Source organism: Theropithecus gelada, chromosome 16, assembly GCF_003255815.1.
Source record: "Theropithecus gelada isolate Dixy chromosome 16, Tgel_1.0, whole genome shotgun sequence".
NCBI lineage: Eukaryota > Metazoa > Chordata > Mammalia > Primates > Cercopithecidae > Theropithecus > Theropithecus gelada.
In genome coordinates, this window is record NC_037684.1 from 63,847,214 (window position 1) to 63,866,070 (window position 18,857).

General features: G+C 55.3%; 5 protein-coding genes and 3 non-coding genes across 19 annotated transcripts; 6 read left to right on the forward strand and 2 right to left on the reverse strand.

Annotated features, from left to right (window-relative positions):
- Positions 1-548: 548 nt before the first annotated feature.
- Positions 549-7,236, forward strand: EIF4A1 (eukaryotic translation initiation factor 4A1). Of its 4 annotated transcripts, none has more exons than XM_025362966.1 (11): positions 549-713; positions 2,107-2,155; positions 2,403-2,535; positions 2,970-3,109; positions 4,747-4,915; positions 5,278-5,387; positions 5,574-5,717; positions 5,799-5,936; positions 6,046-6,135; positions 6,401-6,480; positions 6,577-7,236. In XM_025362966.1, exons 1-11 carry the CDS (start codon positions 691-693, stop codon positions 6,719-6,721), a joined length of 1,221 nt encoding a protein of 406 aa, XP_025218751.1. In that variant the 5' UTR covers positions 549-690; the 3' UTR covers positions 6,722-7,236. The 4 variants fall into 4 exon arrangements, with proteins under 4 accessions (XP_025218751.1, XP_025218754.1, XP_025218752.1 ...); XM_025362969.1 differs by having other exon boundaries at positions 6,463-6,480; XM_025362967.1 differs by having other exon boundaries at positions 5,802-5,936.
- LOC112610483 lies at positions 2,570-2,704 on the forward strand. Its single transcript, XR_003116380.1, has one exon. It is a non-coding gene; the product is annotated as a small nucleolar RNA SNORA48 (small nucleolar RNA).
- Positions 5,032-5,174, forward strand: LOC112610518. The gene has a single exon (XR_003116404.1). It is a non-coding gene; the product is annotated as a small nucleolar RNA SNORD10 (small nucleolar RNA).
- Positions 6,192-6,331, forward strand: LOC112610470. The gene has a single exon (XR_003116368.1). It is a non-coding gene; the product is annotated as a small nucleolar RNA SNORA67 (small nucleolar RNA).
- Positions 7,237-7,709: 473 nt separating the features above from the next.
- Positions 7,710-10,343, forward strand: CD68 (CD68 molecule). 2 transcript variants are annotated; one of them, XM_025362980.1, is made up of 6 exons: positions 7,710-7,968; positions 8,053-8,570; positions 8,709-8,828; positions 8,952-9,024; positions 9,137-9,307; positions 9,621-10,343. In XM_025362980.1, the coding sequence occupies exons 1-6, from the start codon at positions 7,920-7,922 to the stop codon at positions 9,752-9,754; spliced, it is 1,065 nt and encodes a 354-aa protein (XP_025218765.1). In that variant the 5' UTR covers positions 7,710-7,919; the 3' UTR covers positions 9,755-10,343. The 2 variants fall into 2 exon arrangements, with proteins under 2 accessions (XP_025218765.1, XP_025218766.1); XM_025362981.1 differs by having other exon boundaries at positions 7,730-7,968; positions 8,134-8,570.
- Positions 10,344-10,440: 97 nt separating this feature from the next.
- Positions 10,441-11,464, reverse strand: LOC112609835. Its single transcript, XM_025362993.1, is given in 3 exon segments — positions 10,441-10,747; positions 11,087-11,353; positions 11,355-11,464. Coding segments are annotated over 3 exon segments (684 nt in total).
- Positions 11,465-11,801: 337 nt separating this feature from the next.
- MPDU1 (mannose-P-dolichol utilization defect 1) lies at positions 11,802-16,385 on the forward strand. Of its 8 annotated transcripts, none has more exons than XM_025362987.1 (7): positions 11,802-12,127; positions 13,888-13,953; positions 14,102-14,234; positions 14,863-14,948; positions 15,070-15,188; positions 15,332-15,442; positions 15,597-16,385. In XM_025362987.1, exons 1-7 carry the CDS (start codon positions 12,025-12,027, stop codon positions 15,720-15,722), a joined length of 744 nt encoding a protein of 247 aa, XP_025218772.1. In that variant the 5' UTR covers positions 11,802-12,024; the 3' UTR covers positions 15,723-16,385. The 8 variants fall into 8 exon arrangements, with proteins under 8 accessions (XP_025218772.1, XP_025218776.1, XP_025218774.1 ...); XM_025362989.1 differs by having other exon boundaries at positions 11,808-12,127; positions 14,107-14,234; positions 15,597-16,378; XM_025362988.1 differs by having other exon boundaries at positions 11,845-12,127; positions 13,888-13,957; positions 15,597-16,378.
- Positions 16,349-18,566, reverse strand: SOX15 (SRY-box 15). Its single transcript, XM_025362992.1, has 3 exons — positions 18,154-18,566; positions 17,305-17,899; positions 16,349-16,719 (listed from the first exon to the last, which is right to left on the reverse strand). The coding sequence occupies exons 2-3, from the start codon at positions 17,835-17,837 to the stop codon at positions 16,551-16,553; spliced, it is 702 nt and encodes a 233-aa protein (XP_025218777.1). The 5' UTR covers positions 17,838-17,899; positions 18,154-18,566; the 3' UTR covers positions 16,349-16,550.
- Positions 18,567-18,857: the final 291 nt, after the last annotated feature.

Below are 18,857 nucleotides of genomic sequence, written 5' to 3' on the forward strand. Positions count from 1 at the left end.
GCCTCAAGAATAAGGGCGTCCGAGAGGGAAGCTGGGGAATTGGACACAAGGGACTGGGGAGGGGACCAGCCAGGATTCATGATAGTACCCCAAAGCCCTTTACAGTTTTCTTTCATCCCTCCATCCTCCAGCCAGGGGAATCCTCCTGTCCCTAGGATATCGCTCTTGATTCCTTCATCCTTGGCACACGTCCAGGCGGTGTCGAATCCATCTTTGCTACAGGGGAAAACAAATTAACATTTGAGTCCAGTGGGGACCGGGAGCAGAAGTAAAGGGAAGTGATAACCCCCAGAGCCCGGAAGCCTCTGGAGGCTGAGACCTCGCCCCCCTTGCGTGATAGGGCCTACGGAGCCACATGACCAAGGCACTGTCGCCTCCGCACGTGTGAGAGTTCAGGGCCCCAAGATGGCTGCCAGGCCTCGAGGCCTGACTCCTGTATGTCACTTCCGTACCGGCGAGAAAGGCGGGCCCTCCAGCCAATGAGGCTGCGGGGCGGGCCTTCACCTTAATAGGCGTTCGAGTTATCCAATGGTGGCTGCATGCCAGAGCGCCTAGGAACTAACGTCACGCCGAGTTGCTGAGCGCCGGCAGGCGGGGCCGGGGCAGCCAAGCCAATGCGATGGCCGGGGCGGAGTCGGGCGCTCTATAAGTTGTCGATAGGCGGGCACTCCGCCCTAGTTTCTAAGGATCATGTCTGCGAGCCAGGATTCCCGGTAAGAAAGACATTTGCAAGAGATTGTGGCTGCTTACCTTTCCGCCCCCCTTCCGACAGGCCCGCTGGGGGTAGCTGAGAGGCCCAGCAGGGTTGCGGGGGAAACCGAGCCGGGGGGGAGGTCCGACCTGGGGGGGCGAGGGGGAAGATCCACGGCCTACGCGGCCACCAGGGTCGAAGCGGAGGGCAGGGACAGCCCGGCTAGGGTCAGGCTTGCGAAGTTTGTTACGAGCCTCGACCCGAGGCGGTGCCGTGCGCGAAGCCCCGGCGCTGAGTGGCGAGACGGGGTCGCGACCTGGCGTGGGAAAGAAAGGTGGAGGCGGCCGCCACTGTGTGTGGCCCAGAGCCGGCAGGTCCGGTTGTCTCCCTGTGCCGGGGGAGGGACGGCGCGCGGGGTTCCGGAGGATTCTGACGGTACCACTCGCGAGAGGCGGGGGTGCCTGGTCCTCAGATCCAGTCACATCGTCGCGGCTAAAACACGGATCGGGGAGAAGAAACCGGCCGTTCAGTGTGCTGGTTTTCTTGACGGCCAGGACTGAGCCTAACCCCGAGGAGCGGCCGCGTGAGGCACCAGGAGCCCACCCGGCGCCGGGCGGGCGGGTCCATTTTGCCGCACAAGCCGGGCTATTGGCAAACTGCGGATGGGCAGGTCCACTTTACTTCGGGGGTGAGCGGCCTGAGGTACGGGAGGGCGACGCTACTTCGCGACGGGGGCGGGCGGGATGTGGATTGTTCCATGGAGGGGTGGGAGACGCCGCCGGGTGGTCGAGGGAGCGAGCACATGGTGGCCTGAGGCGTTCCCCTCCCCCAGTCTGCTTCGCTTCTAAGTGTTGTGCAATCTCCCCCTTTGCTAGCTCGGCTTGGGCTCATTGTGCGCGAGGCCGCCACCGCCCGCGGCCTCCCACATCCGGGCAACGCGAAGGGGGGTTCGGCTGGAGGGAGTGGGGGAGGGCGCGGGCGGGATGACGTGGGGGGAAGGGGATGTCCTACCCTCCGATCTGGGAGGTGAAGGGCGGGACTTCCGGCGCGCTGGTGCTGTGGTGGGAGGTGCACGCGCTGGGGCTTTAAGCGGCTGGGTCGGGCCCACGTGGACCTGGCGGCAAGCACCACCTCTGGGCCCCGTAAGCGCAGCGGCACGCCTGCCAGCCTGTCTTCAGAAAGGGTCCCCCTTATGTCGGGGGTTGCCTGGCCTGAGCCGCTGCCTGCATGGGGCAAAGGCCTCACGCAGTTTTATAGATACTCCTCCTCTGGGTACCTTTTGGGAAACGGTGGGAGTTGGATCTGGAAGAGCAGGTTGATGGCATCATGCAGGCCACTCCTGACAGAGCCCGGTTGTCAGGATTTCTGAGTGCTTCGGTCTGGCAGGGGACAAAATTTGTGCTTTAAACCAACAGATCCAGAGACAATGGCCCCGATGGGATGGAGCCCGAAGGCGTCATCGAGGTGAGACTGGACAAATAAAATTGTGTCCTCTCCCATTACAACTCTCAGCCTTACAGCTGTATAGAGTTAGAGTGGCCCCTTAGATTGATTTCCCAGCCCATCTAGAAGCAGCTGGTTTCCCTAAAGGGAGGAGGGGTTGTAAGCTTTGAGGCTTTGGTTAGTAGGCGCCAGATCCTGTTCGCTCTGGGACTACAGCTCAGCCTCACCTTTTCCACGACTCAAACTTTAATTTCTTTGCATCCTATAGAGTAACTGGAATGAGATTGTTGACAGCTTTGATGACATGAACCTCTCAGAGTCTCTTCTCCGTGGCATCTACGCCTATGGTTTTGAGAAGCCGTCTGCCATCCAGCAGCGAGCCATTCTACCTTGTATCAAGGGTGAGAACTCTCAGTACCAGAAGACATTCTGGACTGTCCCTGACCTGGGTAGAGTGGCATCTGGTTGGTGGTGCCCATCTCATATCAGCCAGGGACAAAGCAACTCCTTGTTCATCCCAGCTTGGCTTCTGATCTGTGCCCATGCCTGGTTCATGCCTTGGACACATACGTTTCCTTTAAAGTGGTGGTATTGTAGCCAGCTTACACTTGTCTCTGCAGCCATAGTTCTAGTCCAGCTTGGTGTGCAACACTAGACGAGTTAATAACTGGTCCTTGTTTCTATCTGGTTCTCATTGTGTAACTGTGTTGACTGGTAAGGTAGTTTGTGAGCCATGAAATGCTTGGTTCATTGGTTGCTTATGGTCTCATTCACCTACGACTTGAATATCCCAAAGTGTATACTCTTTACCACATTTAACTCCTAATTTGTTTAGGTTACGATGTGATCGCTCAAGCCCAATCTGGGACTGGGAAAACGGCCACATTTGCCATATCAATTCTGCAGCAGATCGAATTAGATCTAAAAGCCACCCAGGCCTTGGTCCTGGCACCCACTCGAGAATTGGCTCAGCAGGTAAGAGTGGTTTCTGTTCCCTCCTTAAAGGCTGATTTAGGGATGATGGGCATAATCCAAGGACCAGAGAAGTGTTCTCTGATCACCACCTTGGGAGGAAGAGAGATGGGTGCCCTAACGCTCTCGAGACCTGCTGGGTTAATTAGAAGCTATTTCTTACCCAAATGTAACCATCACTTCCTCCACCCATTTCCTGAGTCAAATGGGAAGGCTCTTGGGTGAAGCCTGGCTGGCTGGGCAAGTTTGGTGGCTGTTCTGAATAAGCACCATCACCATGGGCTAAGAGACACCTCAGTGGTGGGGGTGCTATTATGGTAGTCAGAGCAGATGGACAGTGGACAGTTTTGTTGTTTGGTTTTTTATGTTTGTTTTTTTTTTTTTTTTTGGGAGACAAGAGTCTGTGTCACTCAGGCTGGAGTGTAGTGGCGCTATCTCAGCTTACTGCAAGCTCCGCCTCCCAGGTTCACTCCATTCTCCCGCCCTCAGCCTCCCAAGTAGCTGGGACTACTACAGGCGTCTGCCACCATGCCCAGCTAATTTTTTTGTATCTTTTAGTAGAGATGGGGTTTCACCATGTTAGCCAGGATGGTCTCGGTCTCCCGACCTCATGATCCACCTGCCTCAGCCTCCCAAAGTGCTGGGATTACAGGTGTGAGCCACCACGCCCAGCTGGACAGTCCTTTTTTCACCTTGGCTTAATGCCTAGAGCTGTTTCATGCCTGGGGCACACACAATTCTAATGCTGGACTTATTCTGGGTCATGCTGCGACACTCATCTCAACTAGAGTATTGAGGCTCAGAGCATGTTTTTTAAATGTTCTGTGGCAGGTGCAGTGATTATTCTGGGTGCAGATAATGTAAGAAGTTACAGCAGAGCTCCATTCTAAGGCACTTGGCTCTCAGTTTTCTCAGAGTGAACATGGCTCGTAGCTTTTGATCCTGTGGTAGGAGTACAATAGGACATGGATATGCATCACCTGTTCTATAAAACTGGTTGCTGGCCGGGCGCGGTGGCTCACTTGTGTAATCCCAACACTTTGGGAGGCTGAGGCAGGCAGACCACTTGAGATCAGGAGTTGGGAGACCAGCCTGGCCAACATAGTGAAACCCCATCTCTACTAGAAATATAAAAACTAGCTGGGCGTAGTGGCATGTGCCTGTTATCCCAGCTACTTGGGGGAGGCTCAGGCAGGAGAATTTAACCCAGGAGGCGGAGGCTGCAGTGAGCTGAGATTGTGCCATTGCACTCCAGCCTGGGCGATGAGCAAAGCTCTGTTTCAAAACAAACAAAACAAAACTGGTTGCTGCATGACGAGGCAGTTGGTCAAATTAGCTTTCAGAAAGTTACGGGTTCTAAATATCTAGAGTAAGAAACTGAATTAATTATCTGAGCGGCCTTACTGTGAATCACTGTACACTCAGGAACCAGACTGAGTTGAAATCCTGTCTTTGCCACCTATTGACAGCACGATCTTAAGTGGATTTTAGCCTCTGCCTGTTTCTCAGCTGAATGTGAGTGTAATAATAGTGCATGCCCCAAAGTTGTTGGTTAGGAATAAATACATGAAAAACATTTAAGAATGGTGCCTGGCACAGCTGTAGCTAATATGTGAGCACCTATCTTTCTCTGTGCTCAGATACAGAAGGTGGTCATGGCACTAGGAGACTACATGGGTGCCTCCTGTCATGCCTGTATTGGGGGCACCAACGTGCGTGCTGAGGTGCAGAAACTGCAGATGGAAGCCCCCCACATAATCGTGGGGACCCCTGGCCGAGTGTTTGATATGCTTAACCGGAGATACCTGTGTGAGTAATTCAGTTCTCCAACCCCTGGGTCACTTCGCTCTTGTGCATGCTTTCCAGTCTTTCAGTGTAAGCCAAAGTCATTCCCACAGATGGTGGTTTCCCTCTGGGGAAGAGCTGCTCTGTGATGGAGCCCATGCGTGTCATCTGAGCCTCTGGCTTCCCTGCCAGTGCAGCCCAGGCAGTGTCCTACTTCCCAGGGCTGTTTTCTGGCTTGGCGGGAACGTCCTGGGCAAAGGATCAGTCTTTGTACTCTGAGAGCAGACTACTCGGCCCCTCTCTGTTTTTTATCAGCAAAGTTGGATGTATCTCTCCTACATTTCCCTGATTATATGCTATATATTGGCTTTTTTTTCCTTCTCTAGCTCCCAAATACATCAAGATGTTTGTACTGGACGAAGCTGACGAAATGTTAAGCCGTGGATTCAAGGACCAGATCTATGACATATTCCAAAAGCTCAACAGCAACACCCAGGTGAGGGCGGCCTTGCTCGAATCGCTAATGATTCTGGAAGAAAAATATCAAGTGCCAGGGCAACCAAACTCTGGATTCTTGTCCTGAGCCTTTTTATGCATCCACTTCAGTTTTAGGTGTGGCTAGGGAAGGGAGCAGACCTTGGGAAGGATCCACTGCTCTAAGGCTGGCCTTTTTTTCCACTAGGTAGTTTTGCTGTCAGCTACAATGCCTTCTGATGTGCTTGAGGTGACCAAGAAGTTCATGAGGGACCCCATTCGGATTCTTGTCAAGAAGGAAGAGTTGACCCTGGAGGGTATCCGCCAATTCTACATCAATGTGGAACGAGAGGTGGGGCCCAGTGCAGGAGGCGGGCCTGGTAGTGAGTTGTTGGGTATAGCCCCTGACTGATTTTTGTCCCCTCACCTGCAGGAGTGGAAGCTGGACACACTATGTGACTTGTATGAAACGCTGACCATCACCCAGGCAGTCATCTTCATCAACACCCGGAGGAAGGTGGACTGGCTCACCGAGAAGATGCACGCTCGAGATTTCACTGTCTCTGCCATGGTGTGTTTGCCCGCTGCCAGCCCCTTGTGGGTCTGCCGGTCAGAAGTGTCCTACTTGAAGCCAGGGTTCCCGGAACCCATGTGCCTACCTGGTTTGTTTTCTCTTCTAGCATGGAGATATGGACCAAAAGGAACGAGACGTGATCATGAGGGAGTTTCGTTCTGGCTCTAGCAGAGTTTTGATTACCACTGACCTGCTGGTGAGTAGAGGGAATTGACAGGAAAGGCAGAAGGGAGGATCCAAGGTGATTCCTGATCCCAAGGTGATTCCCTCTCCAAGGGGACATCCAGTGCCCCTCTCAGGAAAGTAGCAGCTTGGAATAGAATTTGGCATGCCTAAGGCCTTTGGGGAACAGGGATGCTTATTTCCTCCGCCTTCCTTGGCTGCCTACATGGATGCCTAAGTGTCTCTTCGGGATAGTGTTCTCTCATGCACATGCTGAAGAGTTGTCTTTCTTGATGTAGGCCAGAGGCATTGATGTGCAGCAGGTTTCTTTAGTCATCAACTATGACCTTCCCACCAACAGGGAAAACTATATCCACAGGTAAGAGTAGATCTGGAACACTCCTCCATCCCCTCACGCCTGGCCCTCCCTGGGCTAAAGTTCCTGATGTTCCTCATCCCTTTCCTTGTTTTCCAGAATCGGTCGAGGTGGACGGTTTGGCCGTAAAGGTGTGGCTATTAACATGGTGACAGAAGAAGACAAGAGGACTCTTCGAGACATCGAGACCTTCTATAACACCTCCATTGAGGAAATGCCCCTCAATGTTGCCGACCTCATCTGAGGGGTTGTCCTGCCACCCAGCCCCAGCCAGGGCTCAATCTCGGGGGGCTGAGGAGCAGCAGGAGGGGGGAGGGAAGGGAGCCAAGGGATGGACATCTTGTCATTTTTTTTCTTTGAATAAATGTCACTTTTTGAGGCAAAAAAAGAAGGAACCGTGAACATTTTAGACACCCTTTTCTTTGGGGTAGGCTCTTGCCCCAGGCGCCGGCTCTTCTCCCAAAAAAACACTAATCCATTTCCCTAACCTAGTAACCTCCAGATCCCAGAGGCTCTCCTCACCTCAGCTGAGCTCCTTTGAAAGTGATTCAGGGGACTACGTCACTCAGCCTCATTTGCTGGACCAAATCTGGAGGGAGAACCCCTAAAACCCCTGAGTGAGGTTGCCCAGGGGGTTTGTCCCCAGGTGGGGGGAAGCAGGGGAGAGAAAATGGTAGCCATTTTTACATTGTTTTGTATAGTATTTATTGATTCAGGAAACAAACACAAAATTCTGAATAAAATGACTTGGAAACTGCCTGTTTGGGCTTCTCATTTCTTACCTCCCCTTCCCTCTCCCACCTGCTACTGGGTGCATCTCTGCTCCCCCCTTCGCCAGCAGATAGTTACCTTTGGGCTGTGTTGCTTTCTTGTCACCATCTAAGAGTTCCCAGACACTGGAAAGCCATGTTCTCGGCTCTGAGAACGGTGATGCTGACTGGAGTGCTGCCCCTCTGTAAAAGGCTGGGTGTGGATGATCACAAGCCCCTCACGTGCCTCAGCCAAGAGGAAGTACAGGGGTCAGCCCCGAGGTCCAGGGGAAAGGGGAGTGGAGACACTGATTTCCCTACCACTGAGGGAGGGGCCTGGGTCTCAGCTGTTCCCATAGCCATCTGCCACAACTCCCAAGCAAGTTTTGCTGAGTTTGACACATGGATCCCTATGGATCAACTGCCCTAGGACTCCCTTTCATGTACCCATGTGACCCTGTTGACTTTGCCCTGATGAAGCAGGGGCCAACAGTGCCCTACCTTAATTACAAAAACTAATGACTAAGAGAGAGATGGCTAGAGCTGAGGCCCCTGAGTCAGGCTGTGGGTGGGATCATCTCCAGTACAGGAAGTGAGACTTTCATTTCCTCCTTTCCAAGAGAGGGCTGAGGGAGTAGAGCTGAGCAACTGGTGCAGACAGCCTCGCTGGACTTGGGGTGAGGTAGTTCAGCCATGAGGCTGGCTGTGCTTTTCTCGGGGGCCCTGCTGGGGCTACTCGCAGGTAAGGAGAAAGGAGGCTGAGGGGAGGGGGCCCCTGGGAGGGAGCCTGCCCTTGGGTGGCTAACCATCTCCTCTCTGCCAAAAGCCCAGGGGACAGGGAATGACTGTCCTCACAAAAAATCGGCCACTCTGCTGCCATCCTTCACGGTGACACCCACGGCTACAGAGAGCACTGGAACAACCAGCCACAGGACTACCAAGAGCCACAAAACCACCACTCACAGGACAACCACCACAGGCACCACCAGCCACAGACCCACGACTGCCACGCACAACCCCAACACCACCAGCCACAGAAACGCCACGGTACATCCAACAAGCAACAGCACTGCCACCAGCCAGGGACCCTCAACTGCCACTCACAGGCCTGCCACCACTAGTCATGGAAATGCCACAGTTCATCCAACAAGCAACAGCACTGCCACCAGCCCAGGACTCACCAGTTCTGCCCACCCAGGACCACCTCCGCCCTCTCCGAGTCCTAGCCCGGCCTCCAAGGAGACCATTGGAGACTACATGTGGACCAATGGTTCCCAGCCCTGTGTCCACCTCCAAGCCCAGATTCAGATTCGAGTCATGTACACAACCCAGGGTGGAGGAGAGGTAAAGCTAAAAACGGGTACAAGAGGGGAGGGAGGCAGGACTGGCTACAGGCTCAGAGGCAAGGAGGAAGCACAGGACGGGGAATATTGGCCGGCATCGCATGCAATCTTGTGACCTTCTGATCTTTAACTTCCGCAGGCCTGGGGCATCTCTGTACTGAACCCCAACAAAACCAAGGTCCAGGGGAGCTGTGAGGGTGCCCATCCCCACCTGCTTCTCTCATTCCCCTATGGACACCTCAGTTTTGGATTCATGCAGGTATAGCCATGACCTCAGTCTCACCCCTCACTCAGCCTCCCGGCGCCCCACCCCTCCCAATCCTGCACCCTACCCCTTCCTCTGTGAAGAGGGATGCCACCTGCTTTCCTGTTTGCCCCACAGGACCTCCAGCAGAGGGTTGTCTACCTGAGCTACATGGCGGTGGAGTACAACGTGTCTTTCCCCCACGCAGCACGTAAGTAACCTCCTTCCCTTTCTCATTGCTACCACTAGACACCAGGGTTCCTGAAAGGACTAAGCTGGGGCCAGGGAGGTGGACAGGATCTAACCCTTCCTCACTCCTCCAGAGTGGACATTCTCGGCTCAGAATGCATCCCTTCGAGATCTCCAAGCACCCCTGGGCCAGAGCTTCAGTTGCAGCAACTCGAGCATCATTCTTTCACCAGCTGTCCACCTCGACCTGCTCTCCCTGAGGCTCCAGGCTGCTCAGCTGCCCCACACAGGGGTCTTTGGGCAAAGTAAGACCTACCTACTCCTTCCCTCCTAGAATCCTCCCACTGCACTGAAAACCCCTTCCCCAGGCCCATAAGCCACTCATCTCTCTTCTTAACCCCCCAAATCTCCTCCCTCTCCCAGCTTGTCATGGCTATAGGGCAGCTGTCCTCCCATCCTCTACAAGATTCTGCCAATTTCCCCCTTTGGTCACTGCTGAGTCACTGCGGTGAGCTCCTCACCAATCTCCTACTCCCTAGCATCCCCCCATTCCCTCCTCCCACCTTCATCCCAACCACCATGTCACTGTAATACCTACCTGCCCTATCCTTCCGCCAGGTTTCTCCTGCCCCAGTGACCGGTCCATCTTGCTGCCTCTCATCATCGGCCTGGTTCTTCTTGGCCTCCTTGCCCTGGTGCTTATTGCCTTCTGCATCGTCCGGAGACGCCCATCCGCCTACCAGGCCCTCTGAGCATTTGCTTCAAACCCCAGGGCACTGAGGGGGTTGGGGTGTGGCGGGGGGGTCCCTTATTTCCTTGACATGCAACTGTCTCAAAGTTATTTTCCTTCCCTTTCTTGAAAAACTAAAATAGAGCCGGGCGCGATGGCTCATGCCTGTAATCCCAGCACTTTGGGAGGCTGAGGCAGGCAGATCACTGGAGGTCAGGAGTTTAAACACCAGCCTGGCCAACATAGTGAAACCCCATCTCTACTAAAAATACAAAAAATTAGCCGGGTGTGGTGGCATAATCCCAGCTGGCCTGTAATCCCAGCTCCTTGGGAGGCTGAGGCAGAATTGCCTGAACCCTTACTGAGGTTGCAGTAAGCCGACATCGTGCCACTGAGCCAAGATCGCACCACTGCACTCCAGACTGGACGACAGAGCCAGACTGTCTCAAATAAATAAATAAGACATAATGCAGTTGGGAGGAGGGAGGGGAGAGAGTTTTATTAAATGTGACGAACTGTCCCCCCAAGAGGAGAGTAGCAAAATATATGCCTATCTTTGACTTGGGGTTTTCCTTGTCCTGCCAGGATTAAAAGCCATGAGTTTCTTGTCACATGCCTTTCTGTGCTTTCCATGGCTGGGTCTCAGCGAGCCGGAAGCAGCTGCTGAGGAGGGATGAAAATGTCAATGTGTGACGATGCCTCATGGGTTTACCCCCCAAAGCCTGGCACAGCTGGTGTTGGATCTGCCGTGCCACCCTTCCTTCCTCCTCTTGGGGCCACTGGCTGCTCCAGTACCCTATCGCTGGCAAGCCGGTAGAGCCATTCGCCCCTGCAGCCTTCCTCCTGACCCTCCTACAGTTTCAGATGCAGCAGACAGACAAAGCCAGGAGTGCGAGGCTGTGGAATTTCATTCCCAAAGGCAGCGCCAGTGACTCCTCAGCAATGAGAATGTCCTGTCCTGTCCACCGTATTTAGGGCCAGCAGAAAAGCCCGATTAAACCCTCGCAGCAAGCACCTGGGATGCTCCTATCCCACCTGCAAGGGGTTGAATCAAGCAGGAGCAGTAGGTACTCTGACCTCCACTGGCGGCTCCTGGGAACAGCACGCCCCTTACACAGGGCCACCCGCCAAGTCTAACTTCATGCCCCCAGTATTTGAGGTGAGGCGAGTCATTCTCAGGACAGCCAAGGTCCCGATTCTAGAAAGGGCCTCCCAGATGGCCACAGCCTGCACCACAAGTGAGCGCCAGTCCCACCCTTTACAGTAGGCTGTGGCGCAATCCCTGAAGCCAGGATGAGCAGCACCCCCCAGCCGTACGAGCCCCGGGAGGCTTCCGGCCTCCAAAGCCAGAGACTTCCCCACAAGGGCAGCCCCACCTCTGCCTGCAGACATCCGTGTGACCTTGCAACGGGTGGGCACCGTGGGTTGGCGTCCCGGCGCTGGGTAACGAAGCACAACGCTCCCACCAGGTAGTCCAAGGTGCCCTTTCCCAAGCGGAGCTGCAGGGTCCACTCGGCCTCGCCGAAGTCTCTGCCCAGCACGTGGTGCGCCCTCGGGCCAGCGGGGAGCGGGAGAACCCCGGGGCTGCATCGCCAGGCCTCGGCTCCCCGGAGCCGGCCAGCTCTGTGCCCCACGGGTGATTCAAGGGTTGCCCTTCCCTGCCCTGGGCTCGCCTCCCCCACCTCCTCCTCTGCTTCACTGTCCCGGGCCCAGCAGTTGCCGGCGCACTCATGCTCCGAGGCCTGAGCCAACCGAAGGCGAGGCAAGCACGGGGCCCTGCGCGCAACGCGGCACCTAAGGAGGCCTGCCCGGTGCAGACTCTCCTGCTCCCACCGGCGCCCTTCCCTCTAGAGACGTCGAGCGAACTGGAGCTAGTGGCGCCCCCACCCAACGCCACCTCGGAGACTCGGGCTCCTTCTCTCTCAACTTCGAACAATACAGAGTGTGCTACGAAAAGACAAGATGGCGCCCAGCAAGAGGAGCGGAGACAGGGGTGTAAATCTTACTTCCAAACTGGAAGCGCCAACAAAGGCGTGGGAGGTCTAACTGCGCAGGCGTGCAGCTTCGGCAAGCTTCAGAATTCCAACTGCCGGGCGCGTCCAAAACGTGGTCCCCGACTGAGACTTATTTTACGCCACTAGAGCGGGGGTGGGTAGCGTCAGAAAGAGCGAGGAGCAGGGGACAGGCCAGCTTCGCCGCGGGAAAAGAACGGGAGGCGGAGTGTCCGCAGCGCGCACGCGCAACGAAAGTCAATGGCGGTCTGGAGAGACTGGCGGAAGCTAGCTTTGCAATATGGCGGCCGAGGCGGATGGACCGCTTAAACGGCTGCTCGTGCCGATTCTTTTACCTGAGAAATGCTACGACCAACTTTTCGTTCAGTGGGACTTGCTTCACGGTGAGTTTTATTCAGCATCCAATCCAAGTCCTGCTCGAGTGACCGTGGACCCTTAGTCCAAGGCTTGATCGGCGACTAAGTGACGGCAGTCACTGCCGCCACGCCGAGCTGAGCGGAAGTCACTTCTGAGAGGGGCGGAAGTGTCTCGGGCCCCTTAGAGGGAGGACGCCATATTTGTGCCAGTGGGGAAGTCACCGGGTGGAATTACTTCTTTGTGAGATTTGAGCTTTAGCGACAATGAAAGACGAAAAGACTCAACTTTTGTAAAACAAAATAAAAGTCAAGTCAAATCATGCCAACCTTTATTAGATCGCTAGCAGGGTTAAGCTTAATTCAAAGCCCCTGATGAATTGGGCCTTCATTGCACCCCCAAAGGCTCCGCCACCCTGATTGCTTTCTTTCCAGCCTCCAGGTTTGCTCATAGTCTGATTTCGGAATAATTTGCCTCCCTTCGTTTTTGATTGCGAGACAGCTTCACAACAAGGCCCACCGTCAGACCATTTGGGAAGCGTCAGTCTGCCCCTCTCTTGAACTCGTGGGGCACTTTGTTTTAGTCGCATTCATGACCCATGAGAGTCTGACTCCCACTGGACCAAGCTCCTTGAGGGGAAGGCTTCAAGGCTAGATAAGTTGTAGATGGCCAGGGCATAAAAGCAAGTCCTGAAAGGGTAAGGTTTAGTCCCTGAGTAGGGGCCAGGGACAGTCAGAGTGTTCAAGAAAGAGTGGTATGGGACGGGCACGGTGGCTCACGCCTGTAATCCCAGCACTTTGGGAGGCCGAGGCAGGTGGATCACCTGAGGTCAGGCGTTTGAGACCAGCCTGGCCAACAGGGTGAAACCCCGTCTCTACTAAAAATACAAAAAATTAGCCGGACATTGTGGCAGGCGCCTGTAATCCCAGCTACTTGGGAGGCTGAGGCAGGAGAATCTCTTGAACCCAGGAGGCAGAGGTTACAGTGAGCCGAGATCGTGCCATTGCACTCCAGCCTGGGCAACAAGAGTGAAACTCCGTCTCAAAATTAAAAAAAAAAAAAGTATGAAGACTTGTCTTTGGTGAGAGAAGACATGTGAAATGGGGCACCCATTGGCCCAGAGAAGGGAGATAAAGGATTAAAAAACTCTTGGGCATTTCTTAACTTGGCATTTCTTAACTTTATACGGGGAAGCAATGGAGAGCCGTGGAGGTCAAGCCAAGTTTGGATGTTAATTTATAGGGAAGGGAAGATTGGATGTGGCAGGTGGTAGGCATTGGAGAAAAGCTGTTTTGGAAAGTAATAGTCTGGGGCCCAGCGCGGTAGCTCGAGCCTATAATCCCAGCACTTTAGGAGGCTGAGGCAGGTGGATCATCTGAAGTCAGGAGTTCGACACCAGCCTGGCCAACATGGTGAAACCCCGTCTCTACTAAAAACACAAAAATTAGCCAGGCATGGGGGTGTGCACCTGTAATCCTAGCTACTTGGGAGGCTGAGACAAGATAATTGCTTGAACCTGAGAGGCAGAGGCTGCAGTGGGCTGAGATCGGGCCACTACACTCCAGCCTGGGTGACAGAGCAAGACTGTCTCAAAAAAAAAAAAAAAAAAGTATAGTGGTTTGGAGCAGGAAAGACGAGGCCTTTTTCGCTGCCCTCCGTCCCTCCTCCCCCCAAGACAATGCAAGACTGTGGTGTGGGTAAGAGGGGTTGGGGAGAGCCCACAGGAGCTTCAAGCCCTGGCCTCGGTTTCAGACATCTCCTGTCTGCTTACCCTTTTTTCTCTCCTCAGTCCCCTGCCTCAAGATTCTCCTCAGCAAAGGCCTGGGGCTGGGCATTGTGGCTGGCTCACTTCTCGGTATGTCTCTTATCTTTCTTTCCTGCTGTTGGGTTGAGGTGGAGGTTCTGAGAGGCCGTCAGCTGTGTAGGCGTTCATTCTGTAGCTGTTGTGTTGCATCCCAAAGAATGGAGACTCCTCAGTCCTACTTTTCTCATCTTTCCCCTAGTAAAGCTGCCCCAGGTGTTTAAAATCCTGGGAGCCAAGAGTGCCGAAGGATTGAGTCTCCAGTCTGTAATGCTGGAGCTAGTGGCATTGACTGGGACCATGGTCTACAGCATCACTAACAACTTCCCATTCAGGTGAGGGGCTCACTCTTCCTCCCCAAGGGTAATACCCACAACTCTAATGGGGATTAAGGTGAGGGAGGTTACAGGGCAGGAAAGTGGCCAGGCCGGGTGGCTAGTGCCTTTAACCCCAGCACTTTGGGAGGCCAAGGTGGGTGGATCACCTGAGGTCAGGAGTTCAAAACCAGCCTGGCCAACATGGTGAAACCCTCTCTACTAAAAATACAAAATTAGCTGGGTGTGGTGATGTGCACCTGTAATCCCAGCTACTTGGGAGGCTGAGGCAGGAGAATCACTTGAACCTGGGAGACAGAGGTTGCAGTGAGCTGAGATTGTGCCACTGCACTCCAGCCTGTGCACGAAGATCTGCAGTTTTTTTTTTGAAACTCTGTCTCAAAAAAAAAAGGGATGAGGGGCCAGGAAAGTTTTAAGCCCTTTTAAAAACCTAATCATCACCAGTGGAGGTGACCTTGAAAAGGGGTGAGCATCCCAAGAATGGCCACGATTGAGAATGAGCCAATCCCGTGCGGGGGCTGTAGAGAAGTGTGATCAGAGCATGGTGTCCCTGGATGGATGGGCTATGGAGGCTTTCCCTGCCTCTTTCTAGGCCCGCCTTTCTTCCTCCCAACTCTTGACTCTGCAGCTCTTGGGGTGAAGCCTTATTCCTGATGCTCCAGACGATCACCATCTGCTTCCTGGTCATGCACTACAGAGGACAGACTGTGAAAGGTGCTGGGGATTTCCCTAAGAGCAGGCTGTGTGGTTCCTGGGAACCCTGCTGGGAACTCAGGCCTGGGAAAGCCAAATGATGTTGGGAGATTGACAAGGACTCCTGTCTCCCCACCCCTAGGTGTCGCTTTCCTCGCTTGCTACGGCCTGGTCCTGCTGGTTCTTCTCTCACCTCTGACGCCCTTGACTGTAGTCACCCTGCTCCAGGCCTCCAATGTGCCTGCTGTGGTGGTGGGGAGGGTGGGTACCAGGAGCAAGGGACAAGATGTTGGGGGGCAGGGTGGAGGGGAAAGAGTGGAAGGTCAAAGTGTGGGGGTGTTGGACTTGGGGGAGTGTGGGAGGAGCTCAGATGACAGAGCCAAAGGTCTCAACTCCTCCCCTAGCTTCTCCAGGCAGCCACCAATTACCACAATGGGCACACAGGCCAGCTCTCAGCCATCACAGTCTTCCTGCTGTTTGGGGGCTCCCTGGCCCGAATCTTCACTTCCATTCAGGTGAGTGCAACATCTTCCTTCTAGAAGGCACTAAAACCTCATCTTTCTTCTCCCAGCTAAGGGCCAAAGCTGCCCCGTCAGGATCCTTTGTCCATAAGGGAACCTTTCTTGAGCTATGCTGAAGGGTAACGCTGGCTCTGTCTCTTGCAACCAGGAAACTGGAGATCCCCTGATGGCTGGGACCTTTGTGGTCTCCTCACTCTGCAATGGCCTCATCGCCGCCCAGCTGCTCTTCTACTGGAATGCAAGGCCTCCCCACAGGCAGAAAAAGGCCGAGTAGAGCCAGCTACTGGAGTCATTCCGTTTCCACTCATTCACCCAACCTCAGGGTTCTCCCCATCTGAGCCAGCCTGCTGGTGTGACTTACTCATCCTCCATTCCTCTGCATTTGCAGACTTTCTAAGCCAGGGTTGGCTGTGGTGGAAACAAATGGTTGATGGATCCAGATCCTTAGAAAAGGAGAGGTTGGGGGTAGAGTCTCCTAAGCCAAAATTTTGACATTTGAGTGCTTTTCTAAGCCCTGTACATGAACTATTAACTCAGTCATTCAGCCAAGCCTCCTCCTCTAGCAGCAATTTCCAGCTGTTTAACACTATCCTGGGTAAATGTTTTACCCTGTCCTCCAGCCTCCCTGCTTCCCTTCTGGCCTTAGAAGATGGAGCCTGGAAGGCAGAGTGGAGGGGACTGGGGGCCTGTGGCTGCCTCCCCGCCTCAGCCCGGCTGGGACTGTCTCCCAGACCCCAGTGCTGAGGTGGGGGAAGGGGGACGGAGAATGACTCAGGCAGGGCCCCAGGGTGGGGTGAGGAGGTTCCTGCTCTGGCAGGTCTAGGCGGAAGGGAGTGGAGATGGGGCTGGTTCCTGCTGCAGTGAGGGGAACAGATAGGACAATAAAGACTGGAGACTCAGTTGAATAATACAAAACTGTGTTTAATACTACCAAAAATATAACTGTGTGTTGTGCGGCTCTCCCTGGCTTTCGTGGGAGGACTGCAGGCGGTATCTGCACTGTAGTCCAACAGGAGAAAGGGTTGACAGCCTGGGGTAGGGGATGCTGCTGGATTAAAAAAGGAGGATGAGGCACGTCCGGTGAGGTCTGAGTCCACGAGAGTTAGAGGTGGGTTAGGGGCATGGGGGCACCAGAAAGGGGAGGATTGTATGGAGTGGGAGAGCCAGGGGGCAGGTAGTGGGTATAGGGGGGCAGCAGCTCCCCCTGGAGCCTAGGGTCACTCTGAGGGAGGGAGCACGATGAGGGGGCCTCCAGTTTGCAGTGGGAAGAGCTGCAGAGAGAAACAAGAGGTTAGAGGGCACCTCCCTGGGTTGGAGGTGAGTTCGACCAATTCTGGGCAGACAGGGTAGAGCTTGCCACCCACCCAGCCCGGGCTACCCAGCCTGCTGAGCCCCCGGGGATAGAGAGCCCGCGGCCCTGTTGGGGCACGCTCGGGAGCGGGCTTGCGTGCTGCACGGCTGTTTTCCTCTTGGGGCTGGGGAGTCAGGCCAGGAAGGGGCAGAATGGGCTTGGCCTCTCCTTGTCCTGGGGGCTGGGAGAGGAAGCTGGGTCACACACAGGCCAGAAGCAGGGGGGAAACAGGGCATCTAACTAGGACACAATCGCATCCAGGGGTCCGTCACCGGGCCCTGCAGGGCCATCACCTTCAGACTGAGATGGAAACGCCCTCTGGGAGAACCCTGACCCGCCCCACCCTACACAGGTCCCGAAGGTACTGGCGCCTGTGCCCGCCACACCTTGGCCGAGAGTGGCCTCTGCTTGGGTGGGCTCCCGTCCTCCGGCATCCGCCCCCACCAAGGCTCCAGGAGAGGGGCGCATGGGCCCTCCGTCTTCAGCCCGCTTCCCAGGCACTCACCCATAGCTGCCGGGCAGGTAGGCTGTCGAGTAGTTGGGGGGTCTGTACCCAAAGCCTCTGCTAGGTTGGGTGGTCGCGTACCCCGGCCCCCAGATCGCGCCGCCGCCGGCCAGGCTACCTCTTCCCTGTCCGCAGCGGGAAGGTCCGGCGCCCGAGCTCTTGGCCTTGCGCCGAGGGCGGTACTTGTAGTCGGGGTAGTCGCGCAGGTGCCGGGCGCGGAGCCGCTTGGCCTCCTCCACGAAGGGCCGCTTCTCGTCCTCGTCCAGCAGCTTCCACTGCGCGCCCAGGCGCTTGGAGATCTCAGAGTTGTGCATCTTGGGGTTCTGCTGCGCCATCTGGCGGCGCTGAGCGGAGCTCCACACCATGAACGCGTTCATGGGCCGCTTCACCTTCTCCAGGGGCAGTGCCCCGGGGGCCGCGGGGCTCCCAGCGCCCTCCCGCTCCTGGGGTCCCGAAGATGAAGACGCAGAAGCCGTGGGAGCAGGAGGCTCCAGGCTCCAGGCCTGGTCCTGTGAGGAGCACGGTAGCGCCATGGGTTGGGAGAAGCCTTAAGAGGGCGTCCTGAATGCCCTCCCCTCAACGTGAAGCGTCGATCCTGAAAATGGAGGGGTCTTCCCAGTCTGGAGTCGTTGCCGAGGAACTTGGGCCCTTAAAAAGTATATTTTATCCCCAAGCCCAGCGCTTAAACTAGAGCCTTTGCTTCCAACCAGTTCGGCACACTTTGGGGAGAGTCGAACGCAAAATCCGCTGTCTGATGCCCCGGCACTGAAGAGGTGCTGCTCTGAGGCCTACTGAATGGGGGGATCCCCCCGGTCCCTCTCCCCGACCCGCAGCTGCGATCAGACCGACCTTCCGTGGAGAGGGTAAACCATAAACCGCTTTGTGGTCTCCGGAGTTCCCGCAGCTGCCAGGCGCGGATGACCCAGAACTCTCCCACCTGGGCTCAGCGTTTGTGGCAGGCGGGCCAGCCCTGGGAACAGCTTTTAAAGACTGACTCCGCCCCTGGCCCTCCCAGAACACTGCACCTCCTTAAGGGCGCCAACATCCGCTGCCCGTAGGTAAACCCAGGTGTCCTGTTTGTCCCAGCCCCCAACACCCTCAGGGTGCCACGCCCCCCCCACCCAAGACCTGATGTCAGGCCTTCCAGCCCGTGGCTGATTGCCTCCCCTCCCTGAGCACAGGCAATTTAAAGCCAATTCTTTCCACAATGGGATCAAGCACAGGCTGATCAAGTGCCCTCAGGGCCTGAGTTGTGCTGAGAGGAGCTTGGGAGCATCCACGACCACCAACTCAAACCCTTTCCTGGTGCCTGTTGCTCCTCAAATCCCAGACCTGCCCCTGGGGCAAGAAAGGCCGAGGAGAGAGACCATTTTTGTTTCCTGAGTCATTCCAGCAGGTGCTTGGGCCGTGATTCAACCCCTTTCCCAAGTGAGAAAACTTAAGCCCTCCCAACTCCAGTCCCTAAACCTAGATTTCTCGACTGCCATTGAATTATGGCAAGTTTTATCTTCAGTCCTCCCAGTCATGAGGGGGGAGCCAGGAAACCTAGGACA